The 19,766-nt window shown below is 44.6% G+C and overlaps 4 protein-coding genes across 5 annotated transcripts; 2 read left to right on the top strand and 2 right to left on the bottom strand.

Moving 5' to 3' along the window:
- Positions 1-3,231: 3,231 nt before the first annotated feature.
- Positions 3,232-8,730, bottom strand: gpat3 (glycerol-3-phosphate acyltransferase 3). Its single transcript, XM_035184943.2, has 13 exons — positions 8,589-8,730; positions 7,606-7,803; positions 7,407-7,473; positions 5,775-6,063; positions 5,610-5,684; positions 5,420-5,509; positions 4,974-5,067; positions 4,783-4,898; positions 4,533-4,588; positions 4,359-4,444; positions 4,068-4,196; positions 3,699-3,778; positions 3,232-3,565 (listed from the first exon to the last, which is right to left on the bottom strand). Exons 2-13 carry the CDS (start codon positions 7,747-7,749, stop codon positions 3,460-3,462), a joined length of 1,332 nt encoding a protein of 443 aa, XP_035040834.1. The 5' UTR covers positions 7,750-7,803; positions 8,589-8,730; the 3' UTR covers positions 3,232-3,459.
- Positions 8,731-8,744: 14 nt separating this feature from the next.
- abraxas1 (abraxas 1, BRCA1 A complex subunit) lies at positions 8,745-11,638 on the top strand. Of its 2 annotated transcripts, none has more exons than XM_047344436.1 (9): positions 8,745-9,061; positions 9,467-9,557; positions 9,684-9,720; positions 9,788-9,854; positions 9,923-10,119; positions 10,455-10,574; positions 10,795-10,879; positions 10,965-11,076; positions 11,155-11,638. In XM_047344436.1, exons 1-9 carry the CDS (start codon positions 8,981-8,983, stop codon positions 11,421-11,423), a joined length of 1,059 nt encoding a protein of 352 aa, XP_047200392.1. In that variant the 5' UTR covers positions 8,745-8,980; the 3' UTR covers positions 11,424-11,638. The 2 variants fall into 2 exon arrangements, with proteins under 2 accessions (XP_047200392.1, XP_047200393.1); XM_047344437.1 differs by lacking the exon at positions 8,745-9,061 and adding an exon at positions 9,125-9,170 and having other exon boundaries at positions 9,467-9,505.
- A 146-nt stretch (positions 11,639-11,784) lies between these two features.
- mrps18c (mitochondrial ribosomal protein S18C) lies at positions 11,785-13,273 on the bottom strand. Its single transcript, XM_047344438.1, has 6 exons — positions 13,116-13,273; positions 12,918-12,964; positions 12,745-12,828; positions 12,589-12,646; positions 12,441-12,500; positions 11,785-11,948 (listed from the first exon to the last, which is right to left on the bottom strand). Exons 1-6 carry the CDS (start codon positions 13,174-13,176, stop codon positions 11,872-11,874), a joined length of 387 nt encoding a protein of 128 aa, XP_047200394.1. The 5' UTR covers positions 13,177-13,273; the 3' UTR covers positions 11,785-11,871.
- A 320-nt stretch (positions 13,274-13,593) lies between these two features.
- helq (helicase, POLQ like) lies at positions 13,594-19,741 on the top strand. Its single transcript, XM_035184933.2, has 18 exons — positions 13,594-14,129; positions 14,277-14,937; positions 15,534-15,712; positions 15,853-16,053; positions 16,133-16,205; positions 16,279-16,376; positions 16,483-16,581; positions 17,002-17,147; positions 17,226-17,465; positions 17,551-17,692; positions 17,778-17,882; positions 17,968-18,169; positions 18,486-18,643; positions 18,721-18,819; positions 18,918-19,091; positions 19,177-19,290; positions 19,376-19,510; positions 19,593-19,741. The coding sequence occupies exons 1-18, from the start codon at positions 13,938-13,940 to the stop codon at positions 19,695-19,697; spliced, it is 3,123 nt and encodes a 1,040-aa protein (XP_035040824.2). The 5' UTR covers positions 13,594-13,937; the 3' UTR covers positions 19,698-19,741.
- Positions 19,742-19,766: the final 25 nt, after the last annotated feature.

Genomic DNA, 19,766 nt, shown 5'->3' with positions numbered 1-19,766 from the left:
TCCTCCTGAGGGTCGGGTCTTCCTGAAGGTCGGGTCCTCCTGAAGGCCGGGTCCTCCTGAAGGTCGGGTCCTCCTGAGGGTCGGGTCCTCCTCAGGGTCGGGTCCTCCTGAGGGTCGGGTTATACATCTGAAGGGTCATCACATGATTGACCCAAAAACCCAAAGTTCAGATTCACAAATATGTTTTTAGACTTTTCTCTGAACTCTTTTCATTTGAAGCATCAGAATCTCATTGATTATGATTAATCATCTAATTGAAACGGAGAAGTTCAGAAACGAATCCTACTCGTATGAAACAAAGATTATTATGATATGATTATTGAGGATTGTGAATCCTCCAGTCGTCAGATGAAATGAATCCGGAGTCAGAAGAAGAACGAGCTGAGGAAACGTTTTCACTCAGATGGTTTCACACGCGCTGGCCACAGAGGAAGCCGAGCATTGTGGGTGTTCTGCTGCTGGTCAGCGTGGACCTGCTGTGTCCGTATCGATCGTGGTCTCTGAGCTGCGTCCCGGCTCCTCAGCCTCACATATATCACAGCTGCAGCAGCGAACAGACGCACAACAACGTATTTAAAGACATTACGCTGCGACTAATGGCGAGCGTTGGAGCGAGCCTCAGTCATTTAGCCCGTGAGTGGTCGGAGCGCTCGGTTCCCAGCACAGCGTCATTTAAAATGATGTCCTCTGTGGACTACGTTCACTGGGATTCAATTTGGAAATGTATTCATATTTACTTAGTGTACCTGCATTGCATTTGTATAGATCAGTGGAGGGTAAAAGTAAAATGCAGCAAATTGAATGAGCGTATACAGGGAGGTTGTATAGAGTCTGCAGCCGGGGTCAGTCCAATGCCTTTTATGATGTCCCTCTGAAATCTATCTGAATCACATTAAATTGGATATAAAGATGTGCAGACACATACATCACAGTAAATGGTGTGGTGGAGCATCGCTCGCCAAGAATCCCACCTCCGCAATCGGGTTATAGAATCGGCTTTAGATCCTATTAATAATTCACAATCTTGTTAGTGGAGAACAAACATTTCTGTTCAAGCAATTTGAGTCTGGGGATTGTTATTAGAGGCGTGTGCTGCAGCCGGCGGCCTCGCCAACACACGTAAGCCCGGCTGTGTGTGGAGGAATCACTCTGAGCTATTTCACAGTGTCTGGCTTCTTTATTAAAGCAGCGTCACAGGAAACATGAGTGTGTGTGTGTGTGTGTGTGTGTGTGTGTGTGTGTGTGTGTGCGTGTGCGTGTGCGTGTGTGTGTGTGCGTGTGTGTGTGTGCGTGTGTGTGTGTGCGTGCAGCCAGAGTTTGTTCTGAGCAGGAGACGCAGGAATCACATCATCATTTCACCACAAACTCTCGGGGCCGCAGCTCTTCATCATCATCATCACGACCATCGTCTCCATCAGCTGGAAAATGTTTACAAATCAAAAAATCAAGTTTTGTTTGAAATGAAGAGAATTTGAACAAAGATGAAACTTGAAGGATTTTTCTCTTCAGATCGTTTCTGGATTCAAACACAGAGAAATGTTGAACCTGCAGAGTTCATGTGAAATGAATCATTTACATGAAACATGAAGCAGAACTGATGAAATCTGAAAAATAATAACAAGTTTAAACAGAACAAGTCAAATATAAAAATATTTCATCAAGTTAAAATTCAAAATCATCTTTTTAAAAATAAATTCAAAACATTTTATGGATTATTATCAATCATCGATAAATTATATCTAGATGATGAAATGTACAAATCTAAGCTCTGATATTAATCTTTACTCTGCAGGAGATTTATAGTTTTATTATTTTTGTTTGTATTGATTTTCCTTCAGACAAATCAGTTAAGTTATGTTTGTTCATGACAGAATAAATATGAATAAAATATTAATATTCAGAGTCTTGAAGCAGAAACTGTTTCTTTAATATTTTAATCATTAAATAAATTGATATCAGGAGTTTGTGTGTGAACATGGAATCAGTCTATTTCCTGGAGTGTGAGTGTTATAGATGGATCCTGATCCTGCAACATGTGGAGACAGATGTTGAATCATCTGATCACATGATGTCACATCTGCATTTTAATCGACAGATATTTTCACTCTGAACATTTAATATTGATTTTAATCTGAAAGAGAAAAAGTGAAGAAACAAAGACGTTTATAAAATATGAACAAAGAAAATACGAGAGAAACAAAGAGTTCAGAAAAGATAAAACATGATTTATTTAAAAATAAAATCATCCTGTTTAATTTTATCAGAATAAATCTGAGGTTTAAATTTAAAGAAACTTCTGGAGAAAAAATGTAAATAAAAATTAATATAAAACTCAGATCTGATGGATTTTTACTGCAAATAGTAAAAACACACGTGTCCTCTCTGAATTATGGGAAATATTTAAAACTATTAGATTTCCATATGAACAGAAGAGATGAAATCTTTTACTTCAGTTATTTAATCTTATAATCTTTTCTATTTAAATTCAAACTGGACTCAAATTAAACAAAAGCAGAAAAAACGCGAGTTTGTTTCAGAAGTGGAAACAAATGAAATTGAATTTTTTTATGATTAGTATTTGTTTAAATATCTGACGTGTTGTTTTTTCTGACGCTGCTCGTCTCAGTTTGATTTTATTTATTTTCTGAGGCGTGAAGAAATAAAAGATCCAGATCTTTCTGTTCCAGACGACGTCCTGGTTTCATATTTTATTCTTCATCCCGTGACCCCTCAGGTTTCCTCTGTGACCCCGGGGGTCTCCACCCACAGGTTGGAAACTCAAACTGTTTTATCTGATGATAGAAAAACATAAAAGAGGATCCACAATATAAAAAATATAAAAATCTTTAATCTCATTTTAATTACGGGTTGAAATTCATCTTTTTAGTTTTGTTGTTTGCTTCTCATTTATTTTTCTTGATCTAAATATTAAAAATGTTCAGCTTCTCTCTGTTCTGATTCATTTTCTCATGTTTTTATTTCCTGTTATTGTCACGTGTGTGTTTGTCTTGAATTGAAACTGTTGAACATGAAACGTTAGATGAAGAACGTGAAACCTCTTCTTCAAACTGTTCACGTCGTCTTCGAGTCGATGAATTCATCTTCACATCAAACAACTCAATGATGACATCGTTTAAAAAGTACATCAATAAAAGATAAATCAATACATATATAAAAGTGTGTGTGTGTGTGTCTGTGTGTGTGTGTGTGTCCAGTAAATAAAGATCCATGTTCAGTTTAAAAACACATTTATAAACAGATAATAACATTTTGAACTGAATATCTGCTTCATTTTAAAGCGTCACATGATCTGGACCGAGTCAACTGTTATCACACGCTGCCTCCTGCTGGTGAACACACACCGTTACACACAGGACGTCAGGAGGAAGGAAACAAGGATCTGAGCCGTTTATAGAAAGTTCTCATATCGTTAATGACGAGGAGTCGTGATCGGGGGGGTCACGGCTCGTCCACGTTGTTCTGTCCGGTGATGATGCTGCTGTACTTCTTCTGCTGCTCCTCCTTCAGAGAATCCTTCACTTTCCCTCGTTTCAATCCTCCGTCCCTGAGAAGAAGAAACAACTTTAATTCACAGCTTCAGAAGGAAAATGAGCTGGAACTCCTCGTTCTGAAGTAATCTGAGTACTGATGAGTAATCTGAGTACTGATGAGTACTCTGAGTACTGATGGCTCCTCACCAGTCCAGGTCCAGGAGTCCGCCCTGATGAGCGACAGCAGATTTCACTCTGTTGGCAAACTGAGCTGCGTCCTCACCGTCCTGCTCGCGTCGCCATGGAAACACAGATATTAGTGTTATAGAATGTTTATATAACTACATGTAGAGCAACAATGTTCCTTCAATTCATTGATTGTTAAAGTTTTTAAACCAGTGAGTCCTGAATATGTTTAGTTACTGTTTTTATACTGAATCTATAAATCAAGAAATAAACAAGTAGTAAATCTCTCACACAGAATCTATTTTAATTCATTTTATTTTCAATTTCAAAATAAAATCAGATGAATCTTTGTCTCGACAGATCGGGTGTTTTGGAGGCGGGGCTTCGTACCTGTATGGTCATGGGAGGGAGGTACCACACGTTGACGACGATGGCCCAGCTGGTCATCATGCGGAGCAGGTAACTCACCATGTTGTATTTACCGCTGTTCCAGAACGCGTCTCCGAACCGAGGGTCGTACTGAAGCACAGAGAACAAGGATGTGAAGGTCTGAGGTTCTGAGGTTCTGAGGTTCTGAGGTTCTGAGGTTCTGAGGTTCTGATGGGTCCGGTTCCGCTGTCATGTCTGGAAACGGCGTGTGTGTTTTTGACGTGTGGTGAAACGTGATGTCGTGGTTTGTACCTTGATGGCGACCGGGTGGATGATTCCTCCGATTTCAAAGCTTCCTTTCTTAAACATCATGACCGACGTGTTGTTGATGCAAGTTCCTGTTTGACACAGAGAAACAGGAAGTCGTTATCTGACCGCCATCACCCCTCACATGACCAGCGGCAGAGCGGCGTGGAGCAAACTGACCTTCAGGAAATATCAGGATGGGAAGTTTGTTCCTTGCTGCTACGTGAGCTCTCAGCCTGCAGAGACAGGAAGAGGTTTCCATGAGTCAACATCCGTCGTCACGACAACGAGGATAAACCAGGAAACAGACGAACAACAGAGACGAGTTTTTTAATTTCTACATATTTCAGAGTGAAAATAAAAACTCTTCATGGCTCCTGGAGATAAAACCAGCGTCTGAGGCCTGGAGCGACTAAGTTGTGACTTTAACCTGCTGGTCACCGCGGTGCGATCTCTCATCTCCGACCTCTCGAACCAAACGTGGGGACACGACCTGACCATCGACCTCTGGATGACCCCCATCAGACCTCCGTGAATCTGACCCACCTGAGGACGACAGGAAGCACAGAGCTGTGACATCACGTCCTCAACGCGCCGAGCCGCCGGACGGACGACACTCACCATCGCGTAGCCGCCGTCATTGGCCAGAATCACGACGTCGATCGGTGTCGTGTGATTGGATACACAGATTCCTCCTTTCTGAGGCCGGTTCTCTCTGTAGACACGAGAAGTAATCAGATACTTTCCTTCAGTAAAAGTACAAAAATACTCCATTACAAGTAAAAGTCCTGCACTTTGACGTTTACCAGGGTATTTTATTATTATTATACTTGTGCTACTTCATGTCGTTACAGTACAACGGTAAAGATGATGAAGTATTTTACAGTTTTCTTAATATTTTTGTAGTTTTCTTAGATGCTTCTAGATTATCTAATTTCTTAGGATTTTCTAGCTGCCCTCAATTTCTTTTTTCTGGATTTAGTTTTTCTGTATTTCTAGATTCCTTCATATTTCTTGGTGTTTTTTCACCGCAGCGTTTCTCGATGAAACCAGTCGCTCCCACTGACCTGTTGTGATAGTGGACGGTCGCTGACAAACCTCTGGCACAGATTCTGTAGCAGGTCACATGAACCAGTTCACTGAGCCACGTCTTCACACTGACACACACACACACACACACACACACACACACACAACATGGATGAACATCACAACATGTTAATCAACACACTGCAAACTGAGTTGTTGTTGTCGTACCTGCTTTCAGGCAGAAAGCCGACCAGAGTCGTTCCCATCACGAGCCACGAGAGTCCGATGACAGCGAGAGTGATTCTGCAGGAACATGAGAGATGCACGTCCAGGACCAGAGTCACAAAGTGTTGATATGAGACATTATTATTAATATTAATAAATGACACTGACCTGAGAGGGAAGAGGACGCAGTAACGTACGAAGACGCCGAGGCCCCAGATGACGGTGAGGCGGAGGCTGATGTAGCGGAAGTTGTGGTTGGTGCGTGTGAGGAGGTTCCAGGAGGCGAGCTCCTCGGAGGAGAAGCGCTGCGTCACCTGGTCGTCCACGATGCTCTCCACGCCCTCCTTGTAGAAGAAGAGGGCGTCGCTCAGGGAGAACTCCGCCCCTGCCGGGGACACAGAGTTCCGCAGCGGCGCCATCTCCTCCTCCATCGAGCCGCCCGCTCGCTCAATGATCCCTGGAAGAAAACTGAGTTAAGATTTTACTAAGAATGACGGATTTGTACTCATTTATAATAAGATTTGTTGTCATGGTAACGACGCTCCAACGTCTCCGCTTCCTCCTGTTGTACAAAAATGAAGCCAAAATATCTCGGACACAAATGCTGCCATCTTGTGGTGATGAGATGATTTACAGTCAGAGTCTGTTCAGTAGTGATCGTGAAGCTGTGGTATTGAGGTTTTACTTTGGTCCATGTCCCATCTGCTAACATGGAGGAGGAGGGGTTCATGACTTATACTGCAGCCAGCCACCAGGGGGCGATCCAGATGACGATCTCTGATCTGATATGAAACTTAGATCCCTGATTAAATTCAGTTAACTTTATTTAATGTCTCATAAACGACTCTGAACATGTGACTCAGATTTAAACAGTTTCCACACGTCTGTGTTCACACGTGTTTGAATCTTCCACAGTTTAACGAGAACATGTTTTAAATGATCAGTTTGTGTTTCGACTCATTAACTGACAGAGAAATTACACAGTCTGGTCACAGGACGATGAAAATGAGTTGTTCAGTTTAGTTTGTGTTGTTTGTGTGATTTGAATCCTGCTGAACTCTGAGTCATGTGACCGTGTGTGAAACTGTCTGAGATCACGAGGACGACGTGTTTAACTCTTCATGAACACTGAGACTGACACAGAGCTGCTTCATGTCCAGATACAGACCTGTGTTTTTATGTTACAGCTAAACTGTGTGTGTGTGTGTGTGTGTGTGTGTGTGTGTGTGTGTGTGTGTGTCTGTCCTCTGTTTGGTCAAACTTATATAATCTGCTGCTGTTGCGTCATCACCCTGAAACGAGCCATGTGGGTTTCTTCACGCAGCCTAACACCCCGACATCAGAGGTCCGAGCCGACCAATGGGAAGCTCCCACACACACAGTCACATGACCTGAGTGCAGCCGGACAGCATGTGCTGAGTCATTTACATAAGATCCTGATTCTGATGAAAGTAATCACATCATATATAATATATATATATATTAGTTCTTTGGGTGGTTCAAAACACAAAGATATTCAGAAAACTTAACCAGTAAATATTCTCGATTATTAAAACAGCTTCAGGTGAATTTACTGATTAATCGATTCAGATCGGGGATGAAACGGAGCAGCACCACTGGAAACCATTAGGGGGCAGTGTAGACATGACCACAGGAAACGAAGAAATTTAAACTTTTTGAGAAGAGACTTTTTGGAGTTGGAAGTTTGACGACCTCTTGACACTAAAGCGTCGTTACATGAGCGTGACGAAGACCTGTGTTCATCTTACAGGTGATGAACATGTGAGATGACGGACTCACCGTTGGGCAGAGGCACGGGAACGCTCGGCTGCTGCTGGCGTCCTCTCTGGATTCGTAACGTCGCCCACTACAAAGACACGTGACCTCGGACATTTAGACTGAACACACGCTCAGTGAAGATGAAGACGACAAAGTGTCTGAATGTAAAAACACGACAACAGACAGGAAGCTGAGAGTCTGTGACTGTGTTTTACGTTACCTCCAGGATTTTGACCAGGATCTGGATGTAGACGCTGGTGACGCCCAGCGAGAGGCCGAACATGGCGGGCAGCATGATGAGGAACACCACCACGAACATCCACGCATGGAAAGCGCCCACAGCCACGGCCCGGAGGTCGTCCATCCCGACAGCTGAGGTCACTGATCTGCGGCTCCGAGGTCACGTCATCGTCTGAGACTGAAGTACAACAGATGGACTGAGCAGATTCTCCAGAGGATGAATCCTGCAGCATTTTCATCTAGCGCCACCATCAGGTCAAAGGTTTAATCGTCCGATACTGAAATCATCACCTTTTAAATCGCTAAAACTTTTAAATATTGATCCATTGTTTGATTTTCAGTTTAAAAGTTTGTTTCTGTTTCATTTGATTTGAAAGTGATTATTTCTGAAGGAGAATCAAACACAAACAATCGATTTATTTTACAAACTGTCACAAAGAATAATTCACACAGAACAGCAGGAGTTTCTTCAAAGGACTGAATATTTTCACATGAGAAGCTGAAAAGTGAAACCTCTGCTCACATATTCATCCATAATAAAACAATAATTAAACAGTATATGAACTAAACACAGCTCTGAATAAAGTTCATAAACAGTACTTGTACTTTGGATACTTCAAGTACATTTCGTTCACACTTCTGCAGGATTTTAACTTTATTATATAACTGTATTTGTACTTTAATCTGAGTAAATAGTTCTCTGTGTTCACAGTTCTCTGGAACACGTGTAGGACTTAAACTTTAAATACTAGAAGTACTTTACGTAACACGAAGTAACACGAAGTGAAGAGTACTCGCTCCAGCTCCCCTGTACTCGAGTAGAAGTACTCGAGTAGAAGTACTCGAGTAGAAGTTCAGTCTAACGGTGAAAGTCGAGATTAAACCGAACGAACCTGATTTGAACTGATGAACTGAGCTCAGGTGAAATCAACACGAACTAAATCACGTGTTTTATTTATTTACCTTTTTTCAGACGAGACGAGAAAAAACGATCCGCTGCTCCGCTACGACAGACCACGCCCCCTGCTGCCGCGTCATCCTGGCGTGCTGACGTAGATTCACTGCGCTGCCGTGACGCTCGTTAGCTCAGGTTAGCGGTTAGCATCTCGTTAGCTGCAGGTCGGGTTGGCAGGTTGTTAGCATCTCGTTAGCTGCAGGTTAGTTAGCAGTTAGCAGCTGGTTAGCATCTCGTTAGCTGCAGGTTAGCAGTTAGCAGCAGTTAGCTGGTGGTTAGCAGCAGTTAGCAGGTGGTTAGGTTAGCTGCAGGTTAACAGTGGTTTAGCTGCAGGTTAGGTTAGCAGGTGGTTAGCAGCAGGTTAACAGCAGGTTAGCTGCAGGTTAGCAGCAGAAACAACATGGCGGAGCCCACAGTTCGTGTTTCCGGGATCGTTTTATCTTCTCTAATGTTTCAGCATCTGAACAGTGACTCGGACTCGGTGAGGAACACGTTGGATGTGATGAAGCTGTTTTAATGAGAGGAGCGACAACACGTGACTGAAGCTCATCATGATCTGATGGTTCATTCAATAAAAGATTCTTCCATCAGTAAATATCGTTTTAAATAGTGTTAACTCTGTAAAGTAAAAAACTTCTCAGTTTACTCAACATCACTAGTAACTTAAACCACGAGATGCTGATTCATCCTTTTATCTCGTTTAATGTTTTTCTCTTCATCTGCAGTTGAATCATTAAAACTGTGACTTCAGTAAAGTTCAGTAACTGAGCTTCACTTTAAATCCTGCAGCTCAGGGATCAGTCAGGTGATGAGTCAGTGATGAAGCTGGTTCCTCCATGTGACTTGGATGTTGGTTCTAATCCCATCTGCTTGGTTCTGCTTGCAGGAGGGACTGGTCCTGGGACGGAGCAGCTTCGAGGAGCAGGTGACGATCAGTGACTCTCAGGCTGATAACATCCACATCGAGGAGATCTACAGTCAGTTCTCTGCTTTAACTTGAGTCACATGATGGACTTTTACTTTGACAGGAGTATTTGAACTTCAGTAAAGAGCCTGAACACTTCTTCCTCTGCTGAAAAGTAAATCTTTCATTTCTGCAACAGATATTCAGAAGCACATCACCTGTCCCAGGCTGAACAGGTGAGTTCTGCAGGTTAATCCACTCGGTTGTTTTAATGTTAAACTGTTTAACTTTCTGTGTGTGAAGTTTTTACAACAGTGTTGGAGACGTGAACATGGAGGCGCTAGACAAAGTCCTGGCAGACAACAAGCAGGTAAAAAACCACCAAATGTTGCATGTGGATTAGAACCAGCAGTGACTGATGATGTCATGCCCCTGCAGGAGAACGTGATTGGCTGGTACAGACAGCGGCGGAACACAGATCAACGGATGACGTTCAGAGAAAAGCTCGTCCACGAGAACCTGAAGACGTCTCTGTCCAACCCTCACATGGTGTTTGTGCTGCTGACGCCCAGTAAGCTGACGTCTCCGGGGGCCACTCACCGGACGGAGTACGCTGCCTTCATCTCCCGCAGCAGGTGAGGCCGCCGCCGCTCGTCTTCACACGCTGAGTTTATCATCATCGTCACTGTCTTTGTTGAGACTGGACATGAGTTTAGATATAAGATTTTAAAAAGTAATGACTTTTGTTATTTTAAATATATTTTGATGCTAATTAGAGCGGAAACTCTGGTTATTTTTGAATATGACAATTATTTACTTGATTAATTGATGAGAAATATATCGATCACATCCTTTAACTTTATTCACTTATTGTATCAGACAAAACAAAACATTTTTTCTCTCATATGATAAAAACATGGAAACTGGAACCAACGAATATTTGACGTTCAATGTTTCTTCGCCTGTGAAGGACGTTCCTCAACATTCCCGTCCTGGTCACTAACCTGGGTTTACTGGAGCAGCTGGCGTACTGGAAGGTGTCCACTTCCTGTTCAGCAGCAGGTTATAACCTCACCATGAAGAAACACGGGTACGACCTCGGACGCAGCTGCACACCTACACACCTACATCTCATCCACGTCTACGTCACGTCTACATCACACCTACACACCTACGTCACGTCTACATCACGTCTGCACTACCACGTCACGTCACATCACCTCACATCACCTCACATCACCTCTACATCACACCTACATCACACGCCTACATCACACCTACGATGTTGATTTTTCTCCCTGTTGTTGCAGGTCGAAGTTCTTCTCCTCCAACGGGCTCCTGAGAGAAGTCAATGAAGTGAACAAAATGAACGACTCTCTGCAGTTGGAGCTGCAGGTGAGAACCAGAGGAAACAGTCCCGTGGTTTGAGGAACATGTTTGAATCGTATTGAACTCCTTCATGTTTCCGTGTGTCGGACAGAAAGCGTGCAGAGACGTGGAGGAGAGCGAGAGTCTGGTGGAAACGCTGCAGGCTGATGTTTCAGCGCTGAGGAGGAGAGTCCGAGAGAAGCGGCAGAACGAAGCAGGAAAAGGTCGGTTTTCAGTTTATAAAACATGTGATGCACAGCGGAGATGTTCAGAAACTCATCTGTGTGTTTGTCTATTTGCAGAAACCGTCACCGATCCGTCTGAGCACAGGAACAACCTGCTGCTCCGTGAGGCGCTCACAGCTCTGTTCGCCAGCTCGCCTCTCTTCCACACACAGACTCTGACTCTGGAGGCGTTTCCTGTTCCTGTCGTCTGCGGCTCCAAACACGATGAACTCGTTTCCACGATCACAAAGTGCGACGCTCCCGACTCCAGTGGGACAAACTGTCGGAAGAGGCCGAGAGCGGCGTCATTGGGGAGGGAGAGGAAACGCAGGAACAGCAAGTCCTGACTGGAGCACACGCCTGGTTTTAATGGTCACATGACTCTGATGTCACTACATGTTTGGAAGCAGCTGATTGGATCCTGACAATGAACAGTTTGATCTGTTGAGTCTAAAAAGCTGAAATATTCATTGTAAAGAAACTATTGTATCATTATACTGTAAAAATTATAAATGTTCAGGTTACTCGGTTACATTTTTTGAAAATACATTTGTTAACATAATGAAAATGTGTTGTTATTTTAACTTAGTGTAATAGTTCAGTTCTTAAGATATTTTTACATTTTTTAAACTTCACACTGTTTCAGTTTGTTCAATGTGAAGAAAACAGCTTGATGAGGTGAACGATAAAAAACTGACGACAGAAGACTCATAATTAACAGGTTTTAATTCACAAATGACACAAACATACACATATACACACACATATACACACACACACACACGGGTCCATCCACTAATGCAGATGTTTGATGCTACAGATGTTGGGATCCCTCATGAACTGTGGGTGTTTGTGAGTCACCGACATGAAACCTGGAGGAAAGAGAGTCGAGTGAATTCAATCTGAGAAAGCTTTAGTGACATCTAGTGGTGAATTAACATAACAACCGACTGAACCCTGTGGACAGGAGCTGTTTTCAGACATGAACTCAGTAAAATGTTGTCTGGACACGTCTTTGTCTTCTACGTGTCTCTTCTTCATCCTGAGATATTTGAGTTCTTCCAGTTTCACGTCCGTCACGTGTTAGAAACCTCATCAACACGTCCACTCGCTCTCTGGGAAGCTTCCACACATTGTCCTGCTGTTTCCTCACATGGACTCACTCTGACATGTTACACACATTCTACTAGGAGGCTGCAGGAGAAGATCCAGAACATGTCCAGAGACACTGACTCTGACATTTGTTCTCACACACAGAACCGGTCAGGAACATGTGAGGAACATGTGAGGAACATGTGAGGAACACGTCAGTGGTTCAGTTCATGTCTGAAAACAGCTTCAGTAACGAGTTAACAGAATCTTACCCATGGAGTGAGCTTTCTTTATGGCCTTGGAGATTTCCTTCTGTTTTCTTCCACACAAACCTAAAGAATCAGAGGAGACGAGTCACAGATCTGATCTCACATCGATCACCTGACGTCACATCGATCACCTGACGTCACAGACACTCACCTGTGATGTGTCGGCCGTAGATCCGTCCTGTGTGAGGGGAGATGAACTGAGACAGCAGCTGTAGGACAGGTAGACGTGTTAGTGACATGACAGACAGACAGAGTCTCTCTCTCTCTCTCTCTCTCTCTCTCTCTCAGACAAACAGGTGTCACTCACCTGGGTGTTCTTAAAATCCACCTGCACGTTACACAGGACACATCCGGTCTGAGCCTCTTTAAACGGATTTTCCATCTTCACGAGCTGACGACATGAACACAAACATCATCACGTGGTTAAACTCAATTTATGACGTATTACCTGAGGTTCCTGTCGTGAATGACATCACTCACCACGTCATCTTTCCGTTGGACCACGTTTGACGTCACACTCCTCAAACCTACAGAGACAAATGTCACATTCAGACAGTCTCCTTGCTGCTAGCTAGCATTAGCATTAGCATTAACTGGAAGTAAACAGACATTTGATTTGAAAACGTAACAAACTGCGTCACATTCACACAGAAACTAAAACGTGGAGTTTGATCTTACTCGTGTTTCCATGTTGAGATAAAATCGAGTTTAACCGCAGCGACAATCTCAGAGTGAACATGTTGACCTGACACAGGAAGAGAAGCGGTCCGACCACTTAGAGGGTCCGGCGCGTCCGTGAGCAGGAACTGTTAGTTCCTACCTCTTCGTTTGTCTGTTGTGGTTTTATAACAAATATAATTTTATTTTAATTACAGCTGCATCTACAGATAATAAATATTTAACATGTGATTTTAATTGTGTTAATAAATCTATTTATTTGTTTGCATGAGCGAAGTCGCTGAAAATCTCGTTAACGTCTAAAATTAAATACTAAGTTAATGACGTCATCGTTATGTCTCGTTACTGTAATCGAGTAATAAAGTAACTTCCTCTGGTCGCAGCTAAAGTCACAGAAACAGTTTGTGTTTGATTAAAGTTTATAAACTGTTTTTATTTAAAGAACGAGAGGAAGCCGGGAGCGAGCCTGTGAGACGCACCCGGAAGTGACGGAGGGGGTTCTCTCTTGTTGACACTTTGCATCGTGCTGCTGTTTCCTCCAGTTTCACTCAAGTTCAAACTTAACCAGCGATTTGACATCGAATCGTTTCTGCGACAAACTTTTATAAGTTTATGGAACATTTGTGAACATTTGTTTAAAGTGACGAGTTCACGAGCTGAAGCAGCAAAGAGTCTAGAGGAGCTAACAACGGCTAACGTCTGTTAGCATCATTCATCTGAACGGAAGAGAGGCTTCGTGTGCGTGTGCGTGCGCGTGTTCAGCTTCCTGTCTGTAGCTGTCCTGTTTGTTCAGCAGCTGTTTAACATGGAACATGAACAGCGATGAACTGTGGAGACAGAGACATCAGAATAAAACGAGTTTCCGGGAGGAAGAGGTCGAGAGATGGAGCTCAGAGTCACATGACACCTGCCAGGAAGAGAGGAGGAGCAGGAGGAGCAGGAGCAGGAGGAGGAGGAGCAGACACATGTCCCACTGACAGGAGGGTCACCAGCATCATGGCTCAACCTGCTGAGGTGAGTTAGAAGATCAGTCGACAGAGAGATACTCGATCAGTAGTCTCCTCTTGAATCAGATCCCTGTGCAGTCAGCTGACAGATGATGAGTGACCGTCTGTGTTTGACGTTGACGTGTGAACTGAACGCTCCTGTGTCTCGTTGCAGTTCTGCAGTGACACTGAGGATTTATTCGGGGACTACGACAGTCTCCTGGGCGACAGCTCGCTCCTGGCGAAGCTCGACGATGCAGAACAAGACGAGAGGCGGCGTGAGCTCCAGCTCGTGGCTGTGGATCAGCAGGACCTCGCCGCTCTGCCACCGCCCGAAGACCGCGTCCACAATCGCTCCTGCCAAGATGTCCTCACAGACTCCATCTTGGACGTCCTGGGAGACGAACCCTTCGAGGACTTACCTGTCAGCCAGATGCAGTTTGAAGAACAGATCGGTGAAGGTGTGAAGAGGAACAAGCTGCAGGACGGAGATAACACTTCAACACCTTCTAGAAACGCAGGAGACAGTGGACACAGGAGGACGTCTGAGGCCGGGACAGACAGACACACAGACGATAAAACCAGGAGACGGAGCCGAGCGAGGAGGAGTGTGACGGATCAGCTGAAGAGGACGATGCTCTGTAACGCTGCAGCTCCATCGAACATCTCTCGCTCTGTCGGGTTGAAGGAAGCGGTGGTTTCCGAGGAGATCAGCGTCGCCATGCAGGCCATGGAGACGGTTTCCACGGAGACGACCGACCTCGGCCCCTTCTTTGGACTCCCCTCCAAAGTAAAAGATCTGATGTACAAACTGAGAGGAATCAAGAGCTTATATGGTGACGGACTGTTTCATTATGGATTCATCAGATTGTGTAAACGAGTTAAAACTAAATGCTCATCTCAGTTTCTCAGAGACGAAGAAGACGAGTTCAAATCTGTTGTTCGTCACGGAGACGGAAACGAGAGAATGTTGAAAATGTTTCATGTTCTCACTTGAAACGATGAATCATGAAACATCAGAACACTTTGAGATCAATGTTCACAAGAAATACAAATATTAAATAAACCACAATACAATACAAAATATTACAATTTAAAAATATAACAATAAGAAGTAATAGAACATGAATAAAAAAGTAGTCAAAAATGTATGAGTACATTATAATAAATAGTCAAATAGAATAAGCAGTGATCAACAGAATGATCAAGACAGTGTGAATCAGAATCTGGGTTTATTTCCAAGTAGGTTTACGATGTTTTGAAGTTTATAAAATAAGACATTTGAAGATGTCACCTTTAGTTTTCGTGAGACTTTTTATTATAAATGATCATCATTGTAACATTCAAACAAGCTTTAGATGTTAGCAGGTGGATTCTGTTGTTTTCCTTCAAGCCACTGAAACTCAGTGTTGTGATTCCTCCTCTGGCTCAGATTGGCAGGAGACGTGTCTGAACCTCGACTGTGTTCAGCAGCGGAAGAATCTGATCTACTCTCTTCCAACCAGCGGAGGAAAGACTCTGGTGGCAGAGATCCTCATCCTCCGAGAGCTGCTGTGCAGGAAGAAGGACTGTCTGTTCATCTTACCGTACATCTCACTGGTGCAGGAGAAGGTACGAGACCAAAACACTGCTCATTATCGTGTCGTGGAGATGATGATATTGTTGTCCGCAGTGAAGAGCAGAGGACTGAGGATAGAGCCTTGTGGGACACCTTTCCTAAACTCCACTGACTCACTCTTTGGTTATTTCAGGTCCGCGGGTTGGCGAGCTTCGGCCTGGAGCTGGACTTCATGGTGGAGGAGTACGCTGGCAGTAAGGGGAGGTTTCCTCCAGTGAAGCGGAGAAACCAGACGTCACTTTACATCTCGACGATAGAGAAAGGCCACGGCCTCGTGAACTCTCTGATCGAATCTGGCCGGCTGGATAACGTCGGCCTGGTGGTGGTTGATGAGGTAAAACTTTAAATAGAAGGTGTTTGACGTGTTGAGATGTTCTGAGGTTTGATGGAAGTTGTTGTTCTTGCGTGTGCAGCTTCACATGTTGGGCGACGGAAGCAGAGGAGCTGTCATTGAAATGACTCTGGCTAAAGTTCTGTACATGAGCAGTAAGTGTCTTATATCATTTCTTCTTTTATTATCTTTGGATTAAATGAATAATGCTCCTGATTTATTTTCCAGATAAGACTCAGATTATTGGCATGAGCGCCACCTTGGGAAACATCAGGGACCTGCAGATGTTTCTAAAGGCTGAAAATTACTCAAATGACTTCAGACCTGTGAGTGATTTTAAACGTGTGTATTAATCCGCTGAAACTGATGGGCTGTGATGATGAAGTTCATCAGGTGTGAAGATTTAATCAGACGTGAAATGTCTCTTTTCAGGTTCAGCTGAAAGAATATGTCAAACTGAACGACACGATCTATGAAGTGGACCCGAAGGAGGAGGAGTGTTTCAGGTTCTCACGTCTTCTCAACTATAAGGTAAAGACAGTTTTCACATTAACATGTTGTAGTCTTCATGTTCACTGTCAGCGCACAACTACACAACAGATACACACACATACAAAGAATTCAACTTCTACTCGTGAAGTGAAGCCAATACAGAAGTGTCTGAAACTGGTATTCTGTGTAGTGACCAGCAGGGGGCGACTCCACAGGTAGTTTCTATAGAAGTCTATGAGAACATGACTCTACTTCTCACTTTATAACGTCAGTAAACATTCTCCTCAGGAGTTTATGTCTCAGTCTGTAGTTTCAAGTCTTCATTTAGAGTCAAACAGACCATAAAGCACCGGATGTGTTGGGGGGGTGGATACCACAGAGTGATTGACAGCTAGTATAGTTTATAGTATAGTATATTGATATTTGAAGATAAGTTCTGTGTCTGATCTCTCTCGTCAGTATTCCAGCTCGATGCAGAAGATCGACCCGGACCACATCATCGCTCTGGTGACTGAAGTCATCCCCACGCACTCGTGTCTGGTCTTCTGTCCCACCAAGAAGAACTGTGAGAACGTCGCAGGGATGATCTGTAAATATCTGAAAGAGTGAGTGAACCAGTCGTTTGTCGTCTCTGGTGTCGTGAGCAGCGACTGACTCGGGGTCGTTCATCTGATTGTGAACAGGGAGTTCCTGCAGCACAGGCGGGAGGAGAAGGTCGTCCTCCTCAGAGAGCTGAAGGACAGCGGTGACGGCTCGGTGTGTCCGGTGCTCAGGAGGACGGTGCCTTACGGCGTGGCCTACCACCACAGCGGACTGACCACAGAGGAGAGGAAGCTGGTGGAGGAGGCCTACTCCAACGGCGTGCTCTGTCTCCTGGCCTGTACCTCCACCCTCGCTGCTGGGATCAACCTACCGGCTCGCAGGTTAGACGGATCAGTGTCTGTATATAAAGACGACCGGTGAACGTATACTAAGATTATTAATCTGTTGACGACCCTTGATGTCCAGAGTGATTCTCCGGTCGCCGTACGTGGCCGCGGACTTCCTGAAGAGGAGTCAGTACAAACAGATGGTGGGACGAGCCGGGCGAGCGGGCATCGACACAGTGGGAGAGAGTATCCTCGTCCTGCAGGACAAAGACAGGACCATGGTACCTAGACTCTCACACTGAAGCCTGATCGATCACAGAGGACTTTACTGAAGGTTGCGTCTCGAACTGATTCTGTTATTTTCAGGCTCAAACACTGGTCTGCGCTCCGATGGAGAACTGTCGCAGTCACCTGCTGCACGACGATGGAAAAGGAATCCTGAGTCTCATCCTGTCGCTCATCGGACTCAATGTAAATCCTTCTGCCTCCTCTTTCTTCTTCATGACGCAGACGAGGTAAAAGAAGAAGTAAGAATCAGCTGCTCTGTTGTTGTCAGATCACCACCTCGATGGAGCAGGTCAGGGACTTCCTGCAGGGGACGCTGTTGTACGTTCAGCGGGAGCAGCTGTGTGTGGAGCGGAGTCTGTGGGACGTGGTGCAGCAGTGTGTCGACGTCCTGCAGGAGAAAGATCTCATCGCCGTGATGTCACACACTCAGACGCTGCAGGTCACCAAGCTCGGAAAAGCTACGTATAAAGGTGACGCATCATCTACGCTGAGTTTCACCAGTTTCACATCCTGAAAGTTTTATAAACACTATTTCCGTGATTAATTTATATCTAAATGACAAATGCAACATTGGTCTTTAAAATAAAAAGCAAAGAAATTATAACAAAATAATAACCGTGAGGTGTAGTTTTAGTCACATGATCTATGATCTGTTTGATTGGCTGGTTTCTCCGCTGTGATACAAGAAGATACACGATGACATCACTGTGAGGGTCTCCATGGTTTCTGTCCTGCTCAGCTTGTGACGTCACAGCTCAGTGAGCGGTTCCCTCCTCTCGTCCTCAGGCTCCGTGGATCTGAGCTGCAGTGGCGTCCTGTACCAGGACCTGTCCCGCGGCCTGGAGGGTCTGCTGCTCAACAGTTACCTGCACCTGCTCTACCTGGTGACGCCGTACGACATGGTCGCCCAGTGCAAACCCGACTGGATGATTTTCTTCAGACAGGTGCAGAGTCGCCGCCGGACACTGTGATGTCGCTGTTCTTTACTCAGCTTTGTAATATTCTCGGTTGTATCTTTCAGTTCACGCGTCTGTCAGCGGCCGAGCAGAAGATGTCTGCAGCCGTCGGCGTGCCGGAGAGTTTTGTAGCGAGAAAAGCTGCCGGACAGACGGTGAAAAACGTAGGAGAGAGTTTGTGAGAGAGAAACCTCAGGATGTTATTCACAGTGTTCAGGTGTGAAATCAGCTGATGTCCTGTCTCTCTGTGGTCGTGGGACAGAATGTGGACTTGGCGGTGGCGAGACGCATGTATCTGGCTCTGGTGCTGTTTTCTCTCCTGAGGGAAACGAACCTGTGGAGTGTGGCTGACCGGTTCCAGCTGAGCCGAGGCTTCGTTCAGACTCTGCTCAGCTCCTCCTCGGCGTTCTGCTCCTGCGTCCTGCACTTCACGGAGGTACCGCCATCATCTGACGTGCATCTGCAGCAGCTGCTCTCAGCGGTTGAACCTTAATAAACCCGTGTTTTCTGTGTGAGATCAGGAGCTGGAGGAGTTGTGGCCGTTCAAAGCGTTGCTGACGGAGCTGACGCGGAGGCTGAGTTACTGTGTGAAGGCGGAGCTTATCCCTCTGATGGAGGTGGTTGGAGTCATGGAGGTCAGTGACGTAAACAACATATATATAAAGTTTAGTTTATATCGTCATATACAGTATGTCTATATGTTTGTTTTTTTTCCTCCAGTCACGAGCGAAGCAGCTGTACAACGCCGGCTACAAGACGCTGACTCACCTGGCGAACGCCGATCCCGCCATTCTGTCCAAGACGATAGAAAACCTGTACAAGAAACAGGCCAATCAGATCGTGGCCTCGGCTAAAGTGAGTTTGTCCTGGTGCCTCCACGTGAAGGTTTGAACATGTCCGTCAACACGTGGACTGATGACGTGTCTCTGTGTTCCAGATGCTGCTGAATGAAAAGGCGGCGGCTCTTCAGGAGGAAGTGGACGACCTGCTGATGGCGCCGTTAGATCTGCCTGCTGATTTATCAACAGAGCAACTCCTCTGAGTTTATTTATCATTAAATATTTATACATAACTTTTATTATATAACTGCTGCCGTTCTGCTTTTTTATTC

Source organism: Hippoglossus stenolepis, chromosome 18, assembly GCF_022539355.2.
Source record: "Hippoglossus stenolepis isolate QCI-W04-F060 chromosome 18, HSTE1.2, whole genome shotgun sequence".
NCBI lineage: Eukaryota > Metazoa > Chordata > Actinopteri > Pleuronectiformes > Pleuronectidae > Hippoglossus > Hippoglossus stenolepis.
Note: the sequence above shows the minus strand (reverse complement) of the source record. Positions and strands in the feature narration are given on the sequence as shown.